General features: G+C 49.1%; 1 protein-coding gene across 1 annotated transcript; it reads left to right on the top strand.

Moving 5' to 3' along the window:
* Positions 1 to 257: 257 nt before the first annotated feature.
* Positions 258 to 13,603, top strand: MPL (MPL proto-oncogene, thrombopoietin receptor). The gene is made up of 12 exons (XM_029230425.1): positions 258 to 336; positions 490 to 622; positions 963 to 1,141; positions 1,659 to 1,957; positions 2,359 to 2,521; positions 2,778 to 2,904; positions 7,109 to 7,290; positions 7,453 to 7,595; positions 9,461 to 9,620; positions 9,814 to 9,910; positions 11,989 to 12,076; positions 12,291 to 13,603. The coding sequence occupies exons 1-12, from the start codon at positions 258 to 260 to the stop codon at positions 12,576 to 12,578; spliced, it is 1,938 nt and encodes a 645-aa protein (XP_029086258.1). The 3' UTR covers positions 12,579 to 13,603.
* Positions 13,604 to 15,977: the final 2,374 nt, after the last annotated feature.

Raw genomic sequence — 15,977 nt, 5'->3', positions numbered from 1 at the left:
ATGTAACCCCCCCATCTCCCTCCCACCAAAGGTCTGTATCCTCTCTTTCAAATTCCTCCTACCCTCCTGCCCACTCCCACACCCCCTCCCCTGGCCCCCGGCCCCAGTGTGGTCTGGATGGGCCCCACAGGGGCAGGGACAGGGACAGGACGTGGGGCTGTATCTGACAGGAACCTGAGGGGCTGGCCCGGGAGGGGATTGGGGCCCGGCTTCCTGCAGGGAGGATGGGCTAAGGCAGGCACACAGTGCCGGAGAAGATGCCCTCCTGGGCCCTCTTGGTGGTCATCTCCTGCCTCCTCCCGGCCCCCCAAAACCTGGCACAAGTCACCAGCCAAGGTGAGGTATGTGGAGGGTGGAGATCACCTATACCCAGGAAGAGGGAGCCCTGGGAGGGGGATGTGCAAAGTAGGAGGCTCCCATTGGTCCCCGACTCTTGCCCACAAACACACCAGGGAGGACCCAGAGCCCAACTCACCAGCTATTCCTCAGATGCCTCCTTGCTGGCCTCGGACTCAGAGTCCCTGAACTGTTTCTCCCGAACATTTGAGGACCTCACTTGCTTCTGGGATGAGGAAGAAGCAGCGCCCAGTGAAATATATCAGCTGCTGTATGCCTACCCGGGGTATGTGCTGCCTCATATATATCATATATATGTACCATGTATGTCCCACTCCCCTGGATCTGTCCTGTACATACCACAGCTGAGCCCCATTCCAGTAGCTTCCCTGCCTTTGGCGCTATCAGAGGACTCCTCCAAGTACATGCCCTAAGTAGCCACTTAATGAACAGATGTGCTTTGGATATACCCAGCTCACACCCTCTACATAACCCCTAATCCCACCCAGGCACTGAGAAGAAAAATGGCAGTATTGGAAATAGAACTTGGGTTTGGGCCCAGACCTGGGTCCTCAGGGCTGAACAGGTGGCCGTGTAGGTAGGATGGACTTCTCCTGTGCCCACAGGGAGAAGCCCCGTGCCTGCCCCCTGAGTTCCCAGCGTGTGCTGCCCTTTGGAACCCGGTACGTGTGCCAGTTTCCAGCCCAGGATGAAGTTCGCCTCTTCTCTCAACTGCACCTCTGGGTGAAGAACGTGTTTCTGAACCAGAATCTGACCCAGCGGGTGCTCTCTGTGGATAGTGTGGGTACGGACCATCCTCCTGTCATCCTGGCCCCCCCTGTTTGCTGCCCTCAGGCCAGCTCCTAGAATCAGACTGAGCTGTGCTCTTTCAAGACAATGTGGATGTCCCCCCACTACCAGACCCCCAGAGGCACCTCAAGACCCCCTTCTCATTCCTCTTAGCCTCAGCATCCAGAGCTAGACTTCATTTCACACCAGAGACACCCTGACTTTCCCATAATTAACCTATTCATTGACTCACTAATTCATCAGTTACAGAATACCTACCATGTGCCAGGCACTGTGCTAGGTGAAAAGGATGCACAGATGAAGAGACATCCCTGCTCTTGAGGAGCACTGAGCCTAAAAAACCTGCAGTGAGGTCACTGTTCTGAGGACAGGAGAACAGGATAAGGAGCCTCCCTGCCCTGCCCCAGGGGCTGCCCTCAATCCAGCCTCCAGTATCCCCTCTCCACAGTCCATGGGTTGAGCTGTAGACTGTGGCCCCCAAAGAGTTCTCACGTGCCCTGTCTCACCTTCAGGCTTGCCAGGTCCCCCCAGCCTCATCAAGGCCATGGGAGGGAGTCAGCCAGGGGAACTTCAGATCAGCTGGGAGGTCCCAGCTCCCGAAATCAGTGAATTTCTGAGGCATGAACTCCGCTATGGCCCTAAGGATCCAAGGAACTCCACTGGTCCCACAGTCACACTGCTGCTGTCCACAGAAACCTGCTGCCCAGCTCTGCGGAGACCAAACCTAGCCCCAGCTCCGGACCAGTCTCCATGTGCTCAGCCCATGATGCCCCAACAGGATGTACCAGAGCAGACCCCCACAACTAGAGAAGTATCCTGGCCTTCTTCTGCTCCACCTCCTGATCTCCTACCCACAATTTTGCCCCCAAGAAAGGATAGGCCATACTTTGGGGATTCCAGACTGGGTTGGTCCTTAGAGAGTTAGTATAGGCTCTGATTAGGAGCCATGTCTATTTAGGGATCTCCCACTTTGGGTCATTCATACCAACAAAATTGAGAGCTTCAGGCCTCCAAGTTAATGGGGATTTCCCTAAAAAGCCCTGCACTCCACCTGAAACCCACTGACCTGGCTCCCAGTCTGTGTGCATATCTATCCAGTGAAGAACTGAGTGTCTCTCCACAGGCATGTTGTGGGGCTTCAAATATAAGGGGTGGAGGCTCTCTTGGCTGAGAGGCAGACCTAGATTCTGAGGCTGGGATTCTTCTCCCAAGGCTCCATCTCTGACAGTGAAGGGTGGAAGCTGCCTCATCTCAGGGCTCCAGCCTGGTAACTCCTACTGGCTCCAGCTACGCAGCCAACCTGATGGGGTCTCCCTCCGTGGCTCCTGGGGATCTTGGTCCCTCCCTGTGACCGTGGACCTGCCTGGGGATGCAGGTGAGTCAACAAAGGAATGGGGAGATGGGGAGGAGATAGAAAAGATCTCTAGAGAGCCCTGGGCTCGATATGGAAGCTCTGTAAACCATGGTCCTTCCTGATGACCTCAAACTTGCCACTGGACAGAATGAACTATGTTCAGGGAGAGAAGACAAAATAGGAGTAAATGTTCCAAGTTACGTGTGTAAAGATGATCTGGACACCCTATAGAGTAGGAGCACATGGGCTCTGATGGGACTTCCTTCTCTGACCCCAGTGGAACTTGGACTGCAATGCTTTACCTTGGACCTGAAGAATGTTACCTGTCAGTGGCAGCAACAGGACCATGCTAGCTCCCAAGGCTTCTTCTACCACAGCAGGGCATGGTGCTGCCCCAGAGACAGGTGAGAACTGAACTGCTGACTGAGCTTGATATCATGGGAGAGAAGCACAGCCTTGCAGAAAGAAGGGAGAGATTGTCCTGGTCCTCTTCACTCCCCTCCCTTGTCCGCCAAACCAAACAGCCTCCATGCTCTCATCCTCCAATGGGTATTGTATCTTTTCAACCTCTCTTCATACTCGCTGGGAATGCCTTGGTTTCATGCAGCTTTAATCATGTCACCTGGACCATTCCAACAGCCTACATTCTCATCTACCTCCGATTTACCCCCCATGCTGCTGACAGACTGACTTTTGTTAAACTCAAACTTTGCATGGCCTTTCCCTACTCAGATATGTACTGCAGCTTTTCACTATCTATCAGATCCAATCAAAACTTCGCCTGGCCTTCAAGAATTTCCACCAAACACCTCACTGACCTGTCACTTCCTTCATATCAAGTATATAACCAAGTCTTACTGATTTTACCTGTTAAACATCTCTAGAATCTGTCCACGTTTCTTCTTCACTGCCATCATCCTAGTACAAGCCATCATCATCTCTCACTTAGACTATTGAGAAGTCTTATTAACTGATCACTTCTTGGATCCTCCAAAACATTCTCCACACAGGAGCTGGAGTGAGTTTTTAAAAGTGTAAAACATAGGGACTGCCCTGGCGGTCCAGCGGTTAAGACTTCGCCTTCCAATGTAGGGGGTGCGGGTTCGATCCCTGGTCGGGGAGCTAAGAACCCACATGCCTCGCGGCCAAAAACACCAAAACATAAAACAGAAGCAGTATTGTAACAAATTCAATAAAGACTTTAAAAATGGCCCACATCAAAAGAAATCTTTAAAAATAAATAAAGAAATAAAAGTGCAAAAATAAATACAACATCCTCTGCTTAAAACTCTTCCAAGGTCCACAGCTTCCATTGATCTTAGGACAAAGAAGAGAACACTACTGTGGCCGTGTAAAGTTCTAAAAGGCTCAGCCCCCACCAATGCCTTCAGTTTCATCTTGTACTATGCTGCCTTCTGTGCTCTGTGCTCCAGTACTGGCCTATTTTTGTTCCCCCCTACCTGCCATGTCCCCTCCTGCCTCTGGATCTTTGCACATGCTGTTTACCCAACTCTCCTATCTTTACTTAACCTTTATTTATCCTTCAGATCTCAACTCAAATGTCACCTCCTCAGGGAGCCCTCCCCTGACCTTCCTCCTTAGGTCCAATGGCACTATTATACATCCTTGTTGTACCACGTACCTCTCCTTCTTAAATACTTATGATAGTTACAATTTTACATTGATACCTCACATAGTTTTTTCTTTTGGCTGCGTTGGGTCTTCGTTGCTGTGCGCAGGCTTTCTCTAGTTGCGGTGAGTGGGGGCTACTCTTTGTTGCAGTACGAGGGCTTCTCATTGCAGTGGCTTCTCTTGTTGCAGAGCACGGGCTCTAGGCGTGCGGGCTTCAGTAGTTGCGGCACGTGGGCTCAGTAGTTGCGGCACGTGGGCTCAGTAGTTGTGGCTCGTGGGCTTAGTTACTCTGCTGCATGTGGGATCTTCCTGGACCAGGGATCGAACACGTGTCCCCTGCATTGGCAGGCAGATTCTTAACCACTGTGCCATCAGGGAAGTCCCATGGTTATTTGATTGATGACAAAATTCTGTCTCAGAGCTCCAGTTGAGAAAGGCTGATCTTGACTAGACATGATCCATGAGGGCAAAGTCAGTGTCTGCTTTTACTCACCAATATGTTCTCAACTCACACGGTGCCTGGAATACAGTAGATGCTCAGTAAAAAAAAATTGTTGAATGAATGAATAATGAAAAAAACCACTATTAACAGTTTTAATGTATTCTTCCAGATTTTATATGCATTTACATATGTCTATACACAATATTCAATTTTCAATATAAATTGGATCACATTATATGTATGATTTAGTAACTTACCTTTTTACTTAAAAATATGTCTTGGAGATCATTACAAAAAGATGTAACCCATTCTTTTTAATAACTGCACAGATTTCCATAGTATGGAGGGGCCATGAATGGATCAAAAGGTGGCAAAACCGAATTCACATATTCCCTACCAAAACCTGCTCCTCCTCTTCTTGTCCATCCTGCTATGAAATCAGTTTTCCACCCTGAACTTCTGCCATTTCTACACCCTCCATATCCAATCAGAAACGCTTGTCATTTCTACCTGTACAGTATCCCTTGAATCCATCTATTTCCCTCTACCCCAACCACCACAACCCTACTTTCAGATCCTCATAACTCTGCATGTAAAATACCGTAACATTGTCCTAATAAATTTCTCTGCTTCTAGTGCACCCTCACAAGTCCTCTCCTACAAACTGCAGTTAGAGTGACTTTCCTAAAGTACAAAGCTAATTATGACAATTCCTGTTTAAAATCTTTAAGTGTCTCCATCATTACTGCAAGATTAAGTTTATGCTCCTTAGAAAGGCAATAACGCCATCCATGACCTTGGTCTGCTCACATTTACCACTCCCCACCAGACCCTCTATGCTAAAAGCATTCTGCACCACTGAGAATTTCCCCCAGAGTACCACATCTCTTATCTGTGCACAAGCATGTGCCTGGGATGTCTGTCTGTCCCCTTTGCCTGTCCTGTTTAGAGTCCAGGACTCAGTCTAAGCACTGCCTTGCACGGGAACTATCCTCTGACCCTCCCCATCTGGGTTAGATGATCCTCCTTGATATTCCCAAGCCAGCCTGTGCACATCACAGAAAAATATCATCTGTTTGTTTTTCTACCTTTCCCATTGAAATGACAGGTCCTTGAAAATTATTCCTCTGTGTATTCATAGGGTCTATCACAGTGCCTGGCACATAGTATCAATTATTTGTTGAATAAATTAGTAAACATAAAAATATATAAAATGATAAATAATTTTAGTAATAGCTAGTCATTTAGGGGTTATAATCAGGAAGGAGACAGGATTTACTTGTTCAATAAACAATTCGCGAAGGCGACTATGTTCCAGGCACTGGGGATAGAGTGACAAAACAGAAAAGCTTCCGGCATTGTTGGGGCTTCCATTTTAGTCGGGAGAAGGGAAGAGGGGGTGAGAAACAAGTAAAGAAATAAAGGAACAAGGTTATATGATAGAGACTAAGTGGGAGGGTGGGGGAGGGGTGCTAATTTCACCTGAGTGGTCGGAGAAAGCCTTGCCAAGGACGTGACAGGTGAGCTGAGATCCAAGTGGCAAGAAGAAGTGAGTCACGTGAGATCTAGAGGCAGGGCAACCCAGGGCAAGGTGAGCTGCAAAGACAGTTCATCTGGCACATCTGCTGCACAGAGAGAAGGCCTGTGTGCATGAAGGGTGGTAAACTGGTGTGAGAATTGTAGGAGATGAGAATGGGGAGGGAGGGAGGAACTCAACCGTATGGAGTCCTATAGGCTCTGGTATGGAGTTTGGATTTTATTCCAAGGGGGATGGGGAGTCCTTGAAGGATTTTAAGCAAAAGAGTGACATGATATGATTTACATTTCGAAAAGATGTTTCTTTGTGCAATTAAAAAGAAGTAAGAGTGGAAGCAGGATCACCAGTTAGAAATTTGCCTTAATCCAGGCAACGGATAATGGTTTCATCTAATGCAGCAGGGGGTAAAGATCAAAATAAATGGACAGATGTGTCAGATATTCTGGACATTATCAGATCAACATTTTGGATCTGGTTGCTGTGTGGAGAGTAAACTGAAGGGAGTGGCAGAAATGGAGGCAGAAAAGCCAGTAGGAGGCTGTCGTAATAATCTATTAGTAAAATAACATTTAGAGGTGACTAAGAGGGCCGCCTGATGAGAACAGGTTAAAAACATGTTTTCCTCCAGAAAGATGAAAGCTCTTTAATCTCTGAAATAATACCATTCAAAGTAGGCATTATTAACCTATTTCACAAATGAGGAAACTGAGGCAGAGATAAATCAAGTAATTTGCCCACAGTTATACACCAATAAGCCAAGACCTGAACTCTATAGCCCATATGCTATTTTCCTATCTCATCTAGCTCTTTTCTTAAGAAGAGGCTGGACACCAAAACAAACCTCAGAAAACCAAACATTATGACACGGGAGAGAAAGCCCTGTAGGCCCATCCAAAGAACAAGTTAGATTATAATCCAGTCCCCTGTGGGATGGGGGATATGAGGATTAGTCTCTGAGGCAAGCCTGATTCAGTGACTCCATGGGACTGATTCGTAGGGACCCCGTCTGGGAGAAGTGTGAAGAGCAGAAGAAAAATCCAGGATCACAGCCCTCCCAGTTCTCCCGCTGCCACTTCAAGTCACGAAATGACAGTGCTATTCACATCCTTGTGGAGGTGACCACAGCCCAGGGTGCCATTCACAGCTACCTGGGCTCCCCTTTCTGGATCCATCAGGCTGGTAAGAACTTTCTCCCCTTCTCCTCCCACATAGTTCCCACCTCTACCATATCTGACCCCATGCCCAGGATCACCAACTCTGATACTTCTGACCCGTGGCCCTGGTGACATGATGTCTCATGCACAGAAGGGCTTAGGCCAGTCCCTGCTGACGTCCCTGTAGTGCTCATTCCCACTCCAAACTTACACTGGAGGGAGGTCTCCAGCGGGCAGCTGGAACTGGAATGGCAGCATCCATCACCCTGGGCAGCACAAGAGACCTGCTATCAGCTCCGATACACAGGAGAAGGCCATCAGGACTGGAAGGTACAGTCAAGGAACAAATGCCCCCAGACCTCATAATCAGGGTATCCCTGAGTTTCACTGTATCTGTTATCAGGAGTGAAGGTGTCTGTGTATTCACGTCTGAGCTTGTTTATCTATGTTTTATCTGATTCAGCTGGTGTCTTAATCTCTCTTTGGCATCTGACATGCTGACTACTCCTATTTAAAATTTTCTCCTTCCTTTGCTTTTGGGATATCAGTCTCTCCTGATTCTCGTACCACCTCTCTGACTGAACCTCCTCGCTCTTTTCCTGGCTCCTCCTTTCTACACTTCCTTAATAGGTTGTGCTTCCAACAGTCCCATCCTAGACTCTTTTCTCCTCTAGATAAATATATATGCTCTCCCTAAGTGAGTGCTTCAACTCTGTGGTTTCAATGACTATATGTTAACCATCCCAAACTTATCATTCCAACACCCATATGAGAAGGAACTTCTATACCATAGGTGAATTACGTAAATTTTTGAAGTCTCAGTTTCCTCATTGGTGAAATGGGGATAAAGCTATGTACTTTCCAGAGTTACAGTAAAAATTAAATATATAAATATTTAGCATACTGCCTGGCAGATAGAAGGTGCTCAATATTCATTAAATATTAGTTTCTTTACTTTTATTCTCATTCACCACATGTATATACAACTTCAGACTCAGTATATCTAAAACTGAACTCATCTTCTTCCCCAGACTTATTTTACTTTTTTACTGAAGTATAAGTTACATAAAGTAACACAAATCTTAAATATACCACCAATTAATTTGTACATGTGTATACAGCCATGTAACCATTACCCAGATCAAGACAGAGATTACTTCTAGCACCCCAGAAGCGTCTCATGCCCGCAGGTCACATACGCACACCCTCCAAGGAAACCACTACTCTGACATTACCACTCATAATTTCTGACTGTTGTTGAACTAATAAAATAGAACCATACAGCATTTCTTCCTCAGACTTACTTCTCCTGTTCCTTGTCTCTGACAGTGGCACCAACACTTACCCAGTTACCCGAGTCTGGAATTATCTTTGACTCTTCTCCCTTTTCCCTTCCCTCTATTCATCAACAAATTAGTTGAGTTAATCGCACTAATCGGCCTCATGTCCCTACTACCGCTGGCTTAGCCTCACCTTTGACCATCCAGCCGGCCCATGCATGCTCTCAGTACACAGAACACTCTGTAACCTCCAATCAAGCAACTCAGGCAGCATTACACTCTTCTTGGTGCTCCCGTGGTACCTTACTTATATCATTATTATTGCGCTAATTATTTCTTGTAACTATTTACTCGTTTGGGTGTCTTACTCTTCATGTTTGCTAACTGATCAAGTTAATAATGTCTCCCTGCTTGTACACACGATTCTTGTTCCCTGTGCTTGGAATCTCTCCTCGTACCCCCAGCACCTAGCACAGTGCTGGCATCCTCTACTCAGAGGATGTCATTTGTGGCCTGGTCTACGTGGCTCCGAGTATCTGAGCGTGTCCGGGGTTTCCATCGGCCGACCCGGTCTGGTGCGTGCCTGGTCACTGTGTGTGTACCAGATCTCTGTCGGTTTATCGTATGTATATGTGTCAGGATGAGTAGTAGTCTGTGTAGATGAGTCTGTGTGACGGGGGTGTACCGCGCCAGGCTGGGCGAGGCCGCAGGCAGGGCGAGGCTCTCTGTCCTGGTGTCCTCTCCAGCCAGCTTCCGCCGGGATGACCGTTTTCTGCCAGCGAAGCTCTCTGGGGGAAATCCCCGGGGACTCAACGCGGTAGGATTTCGGTCAAACAGATGCCGAGTTCTAGAGGCCCCGACGCCGGCCCACCCGGACCGGGAGCCTGACCACCCGCCCGCTTCTCCTCTGCGCAGGTGCTGGAGCCGCCTCTCGGGGCCCAGGGAGAGACCTTAGAGCTGCGCCCGCGCTCCCGCTACCGTGTACAGTTGCGCGCCAGGCTCCACGGCCCCACCTTCCATGGGCCCTGGAGCGCCTGGTCCGACCCAGTGAGGGTGGAAACCGCCTCCGAAACCGGTGAGGGCCGAGCCAGAGCAAAGGCGGTCAGCGCCTGCGCGAGCGGAGGGGCGCCGGCGCAGCGAGGGGCGGGGCCGCTGCCGAGCCGACTTACCCGGCGACCCGGGGCGGCGAGGGGTGGGGCCTGGTGGACCGGGGAGGGGGGCTCCTGCCAGGCGTGGCCCCCCGAGATCTGACTGCTTTTGTCCATTAGCCTGGATCTTTTTGGTGACCGCTCTGCTCCTGGTGCTGGGCGTCAGCGCCCTCCTGGGCCTGCTGCTGCTGAGGTGGCAGTTTCCTGCGCACTACAGGTACCGCTCCGGTCAGGCGGGAGACGGGGCCGTGGTCCGGGCGAGGCCAGCGGCCTCTAAAGAAGCATCCCCGCGTCACTCTATGTCACCCGCTCTCCGGACAGTCCCACATCCACACCTGTGGCGTCAGCTGCTCCCAGCGCGTCTTCCCCGGGAGTCGCACTGCCTTCTTACACCCTAACATGCCCACTATACGGGACACCCCAAACAGGCCCACCTTCTGACTCCTCATCTCAGTAACAAGGCTACTGTCCCCCTGTCCCCCAAGCCGGAACACTTAGGCGGCACCCTCGCCCTTATCCAGTCTGGTCCGGTCATTCCACCTCCTAAAGCTCGCTCAAACAATAGCCCTCTTTCTCTAGCGGTACAGGCACTACCTGACTCACCAAAACGGAGCCCCTTCTCCCTCCCGTCTAGCCTCACGCAGCCATCAGAATAATCTTTCTAAAACTGCACACGTGAACTTGTCACTCCGCCTCCTTAAGTCACATTATTAGCGCCCCAGGATAAAGTCCAGACGCTAGAATGACAAGGAAGGCTGTGCAAAATCTGGCCCCTGCCAGGATTTCCACCCTCCCACCATGTGCATCAGCCTTGCCAGACTGTTGGTGATTTCCTCCCCAAGTCAAGAGATTCTACTTCTCAGTGCCTTTGCGCATAATGTCCCGTCTGCCAGGAATATCCTCCCTGGATGACTAATACCCATTTATCTATAAATAACTTTCTTCCCCAACTCCTAGGAAACCTTTCCTGACCTTCCCCTATTGGCTACTTTCTTTGTGCCCCAATGCAGACTTCTTCCATAGTACCAGAAGCATTTTACTGCATTCATTTCTTTATCTGTCTTCCCTATGCTTTACTTGGTCATCCTTAAATCTATAGCACAGGGCCTGCTAAATAGCACACACTTAAATAAATGTTATTAATGAATGACTTGTTTATGTGGGGAGACTAAGGCTGAGGAGAAATGTCATTGGAAGTTATAAACATGAAGGACAGAATCCATACCACCTCAGTCCTTCAGTTGGTAACATCTCTTGATTCTTGAAGACTCAGCTCAGAAGGTAACTCCTGCACGTGGCCTCTTTAGATGACCCTAGGCTAGATTAGATGCCCCTCTTCTGTGCTGCATCTCTCCTTGAACATGTCTTTGAGCTTTTAATCCACTCATATGTATGAGCAGACCGCAATGCAGCCTCTATGCAAGTAGCCAGCCCAACAAAAAAGTTGGGAGAGAGGAGGGAGGTGGTGCTGCTGAACCAGGCGTACTCAGTTCCTTTTCCCCAATTTACCAGATACATCACTCCTCCTTCCCTGGAGAGATATGAGTGAGGTCACAGAAGAGGCCTGAAATGTCGTTCAGCTAAAGTCCCTCCATGTGGAAATATGAGCCTAAGGAATTGGAGGTTCCCCCAACATACCCTAATCCACGTTCTTCCTGGAGAGACCACCTTCCCCAGTAACTTAATAAAAGCCCCATTGGTTCTCTCCATTCATTCATTCAACTAATTTCTTGAGAACCTATTATGAGCCAGACACTGTTCTACACCCTGGAGCTACAGGAGTGAGCAAATAGACAAACTCTTTGCTCTCATGGAGTTTACATTCTCGTATATGTGATATATATAAGGATCTAATAAATACACAATAAGTCAAGTGCTATAAAGAAAAGTAAGCAGAGCAGGAGACAGAGAGTGATGGGGAAGGGAGGTGGTTCTATTTTAGGGCAGTCAGGGAAGCCCTCTCTGTCAGGACGACGTCTGAGCAGAAACCTAAATGAAGTGAGGGAACAAATCAAGTGTTCCAGGCAGAGAGAACAGGAAGTGCAAAGGCCCTGAGGCAGGAGTGTTTGAGGACACTCAAATCCCTTTTTTGAACCTCCGCACTGCTGAGTTCCCTCCACCACCAGAGGTTTCCTTTTCACCTATGCTCCACTACCTTACTTTACCACCTTGACTACACTGTTACCTCTCCAAGCTTGCTCCCCCACCTCACTGCCTCCCCCCACGGCCCCCCCTCAGGGCTCCCCTCCTAACTCACTCCCACAACTCAGTCTCCTTCTCTTCCTTCTCCTCAAGGAGCCTGAGGCATGCCCTGTGGCCCTCAGTTCCAGACCTGCACCGGGTCCTAGGCCAGTACCTTAGGGATACTGCAGCCCTGAGTCCGGTGAGTGCACCCCTGCTCTCCACCACCCACCACCAGCCCTGTGTGGAGCTGGATCCTTGCCCTACCACACAACTTTTCCAAGGCCCTTGCCCACCAGCATACCATCCCTGGGCCCTACCTCCAGCCGAACCCTCCTTTCCACACAATCCAGGTCCTGCTCCCACAGGACCTGCTCTAATCCAGACCCCTTCCCCCCCTCTCCCATCTCTCCCAGCCCAAGGCTGCAGTCTCAGATGCCTGTGAGGAAGTGGAACCCAGCCTCCTTGAAATTGTACCTAGGTCCTCAGAGAAGACTCCCTTGCCCCTATGTTCCTCCCAGGCCCAGATGGACTACCGAGGATTGCAGCCTTCTTGCCTGGGGACCATGCCCCTGTCTGTGTGCCCACGCATGGCTGAGACAGGGTCCTACTGCACCACTCACATCGCCAACCATTCCTACTTACCACTCAGCTGCTGGCAGGCCCCTCGCTCCCAGTACCCTGGACAGATCCAAACCCTCTAGTCCTTCCTTCTGAACTTCCCTACCCACCCCATCCCAACAACACAACCATCTCAGACCTCACATCCTTCCCGGTTGTCTACCCTCCTAGCTGGGCTTCATAACACTGATCTTTCAGTACTGCTGCTGACATAAATCCAGGACAAGGCTCATTTGACTAAGCCCCTCTAAATTTCACCTCCTTTCTCTCTCCTCTTTAATGCCAAACTCCTTGAAAAGGAGTCCCCACTTCCTGACTCCCATTTGCTCCTCAGACTACTTCAATTCATTCCCCTACTACCACTCTGCTAATGAAACTACTCAGGCAAAACTCACCTCAAATTTTTCTCATCACAAGATCCAATCAGATTTTGTTAATTCTCAATCCATTTGATCTCTCTGTTGTCATTTGTCATGGTGACTACTCATTTCTCCTTTAAATTCTCTCCTCCATGGCTTGCATACATCACCATCTCTCCTGGCTCTGCTCCGGCCTCTCTGAGTATACTAATAGTTAAGAGCATAAGCTCTGGAGTCAGAGCTGGGTTCAATTCCTGTCTTTCCCATTTGCTAGCTGTATGGCCTTGAGCAAGCAAAGTCTTTGAGCCTTAATTTTCTCATCTATAAAACAGGGATAATAACAGAACCCCATAGAGTTGTAAAGAGCATTTAGTGAGATAATCTAAGTAAAGCACAGTAACTAGGACATAGTAAGTGTTTGATATGTCTAAACTATGGTAATTATTCCTTCCTAATCTTATCCTGGAATCTCTTCCACTCCTTAATTACTGCAGTCCCTCAAGAGTCCATTCTTAACAGTCTCCAATCCCATCGGTTCTCATTGCCTTTCCTATATGCTGACCATTCCAAAGTTCTTATCTCCAGCCCAGACCTCTACTACAGCACCTGTAATGGTTTATGCAAGTAACCGTTTACATGTCTGTCTTCTGTTACTAGATTGTGAGCTCCTTGAGGGCAAGGGCTGTGATTTATTTGTCTTCCCTCCAACCCCCACCCCCCAGCACCTGGAGTAGTGCTTGGTGCATGGTAGCAGGCCTTCAATAAATGTTTTCTAAATGAAGGAAATCTTTCTGGACAATGCCGCCTTAACCCCATGCCTCTCATCCTCTCTGCCATTCATATGCAGCAGTAAATGTGCTTAGCCATTCTGATTATGGATTCCCCTGACCCATTCAAATTCTCAAACAAACAGTATTTTTTGCTGACTCCAAATATACCCACTGTGTCAATCAGGGTCTTGGCAGAAATAGATGACGCACTCAGTCTGGGTATCTGGATGAGAGTTTAATAAAGGGCATATTTATAAAGATGAGGCAGGATTTAGGAACACCATCAAGGAATAGTGCAGTAACCCGGGGCTAACAACAGCTGGGAGCGGGTACCCACCGCACCCCACCCTGGGCATCGAGGGGTAACGGGAGAGAGTAGTTATGAGACAGGGAGAGAGTAGCTACAGAGAGGGCCGCCTGGCAGGAGCTGTGGCAGACAGCTACAGCCAACCTGTGGGGATATGGCAGGGACGGAGCCAGGGGAACAAATAGCTCATGTCTGCCCTCCCCTTCCCCCAGACCTCACTCTCTGATCTCCTGATCTCCTCCATCTGCCCTAACAAAGTACTGCAAACTTGGTGGCTTAAACAACAGATGTTTATTATCTCTTAGTTCTGGAGGCTAGAAATTCAAGGTGTCAGCAGGGTTGGTTGCTTCTGAGAGCCGTAAGGAAGAATCTGTTCCATGCCTCTCCCCTAGCTTCTGGGGGTTTCCTGGCAATCTTCAGTGTTTGGATTGTAGAAGCATCACCTACACCTCTGCTTTCATCTTCACATGGTATTCTCCCTGTGTGTGTCTGTGTCCAAACTTTTCCAGTTTACAAGGACACCAGTCATACTGGATTAGGGCCCACCTAAATGACCTCAAGTCAACTAATTATACCTGGAGTGACCTTATTTCCAAGTAAGGTCACACTCTGAAGTACTGGGGCTTAAGTATGCAACGTATAAATTTTGGCGGGGAGAGACACAATTTAACCCATAACATCCTCCCATTGGTGGAATACAAACAGAAACCAGAGCCCAAGGGAGTCCATTGACGCAGGCCATATGAGTCAGCCTCACAGGGCACAGGGCAGAGTAGAGGATGAAGAGTGGACCTGGATGGGACAAATGGATGACATCCGGTATACTCACTTTCCATAATTCCTTCCCCAAGCCACGTTCAAGGCTCCAACTCTACTCCTAGGGACTCAAAACTAGGATTGAGATCCAAACCACTGAACCTCCCACCTTTACACCGATTCAGCCATCATGTCCTGACCCCTTATACTTCCTAAATTCGGCCTCCTCTTCTCCATCTCCACTGAGCTATTACTACCTACCTCTACCTAATATCTCTGCCTCCAGTCTCTCCCCCTAAATCCAACCTGTATGTTGCCTCTAGATTGATCTTCCTGTTCATCTCACTCCTTGCTCACTCCTTACCTCTAAATCTTTAGCTTGACCCTTCAGAACTGATCTCGTTCTCTTCTACTATTTCCCCCGTGTGAGGATTAACGGTGTTAACACAATGCCATGCATATAGTAAATAGTCAGTGTTTACAGGGTTATCTTTTTTTTTTTTTTTTTGCGGTATGCAGGCCTCTCACTGTTGTGGCCTCTCCTGTTGCAGAGCACAGGCTCCGGACGCGCAGGCTCAGCGGTCATGGCTCACGGGCGCAGCCGCTCCGCAACATGTGGGATCTTCCTGGACCGGGGCACAAACCCGCGTCCCCTGCAGCGGCAGGCGGACTCTCAACCACTGCGCCACCAGGGAAGCCCAGGGTTATCTTTTTTTTTTTAATTAATTTTTGGCTGCATTGGGTCTTCGTTGCTGCGTGCGAGCTTTCTCTAGTTGTGGCGAGCGGGGGGCTACTCTTCGTTGCAGTGCGTGCGTGGGCTTCTTATTGCGGAGCACAGGCTCTAGGTGTGTGGGCTTCAGTAGATGTGGCACGCGGGCTCAGTAGTTGTGGCTCACGGGCTCTAGGGTGCAGGCTCAGTAGTTGTGACGCACGGGCTTTGTTGCTCTGCGGGCATGTGGGATCTTCCCGGACCAAGGATCAAACCCGTGTCCCCTGCATTGGCAGGCGGATTCTTAACCACTGAGCCACCAGGGTAGTCCCTACAGGGTTATCTTTATTTTTATCCCAACTGGGCTGTTCCACCCGCTGAATATCACCTATATTTTATTCCCTCCATGTCCTCTGCTTCCCTACATTCAGGTCCTTCCGGTGGGAGTTCCCCAATCCAAGCAGCTCCTCAGCCTCTAATTATCTATCTCTAAAGCCTTGTTCTCCTTCCCTCCAGCCTAAGAGGAATTAATCTTTCTCCCCTAGACTGAAAAAGCTGCCTGTGTTTTGTATCCCCTTTCT

Source organism: Monodon monoceros, unplaced genomic scaffold, assembly GCF_005190385.1.
Source record: "Monodon monoceros isolate NGI ecotype Baffin Bay Population unplaced genomic scaffold, NGI_Narwhal_1 Super_Scaffold_18, whole genome shotgun sequence".
In the NCBI taxonomy this organism is placed as follows: Eukaryota; Metazoa; Chordata; class Mammalia; order Artiodactyla; family Monodontidae; genus Monodon; species Monodon monoceros.
The sequence above is the reverse complement of the archived record's forward strand: the minus strand, read 5'-3'. Positions and strand labels throughout refer to the sequence as shown.

What these genes read in the sequence shown, in the direction of transcription:
- MPL (XM_029230425.1), top strand. Translation starts at nt 258, where the DNA reads ATGCCCTCCTGGGCCCTCTTGGTGGTCATCTCCTGCCTCCTCCCGGCC. An exon ending in CTGCTGTATGCCTACCCGGG is followed by an intron (nt 623 to 962) that starts GTATGTGCTGCC and finishes CTGTGCCCACAG; the next exon opens with GGAGAAGCCCCGTGCCTGCC. An exon ending in AAGGCCATCAGGACTGGAAG is followed by an intron (nt 7,596 to 9,460) that starts GTACAGTCAAGG and finishes TCCTCTGCGCAG; the next exon opens with GTGCTGGAGCCGCCTCTCGG.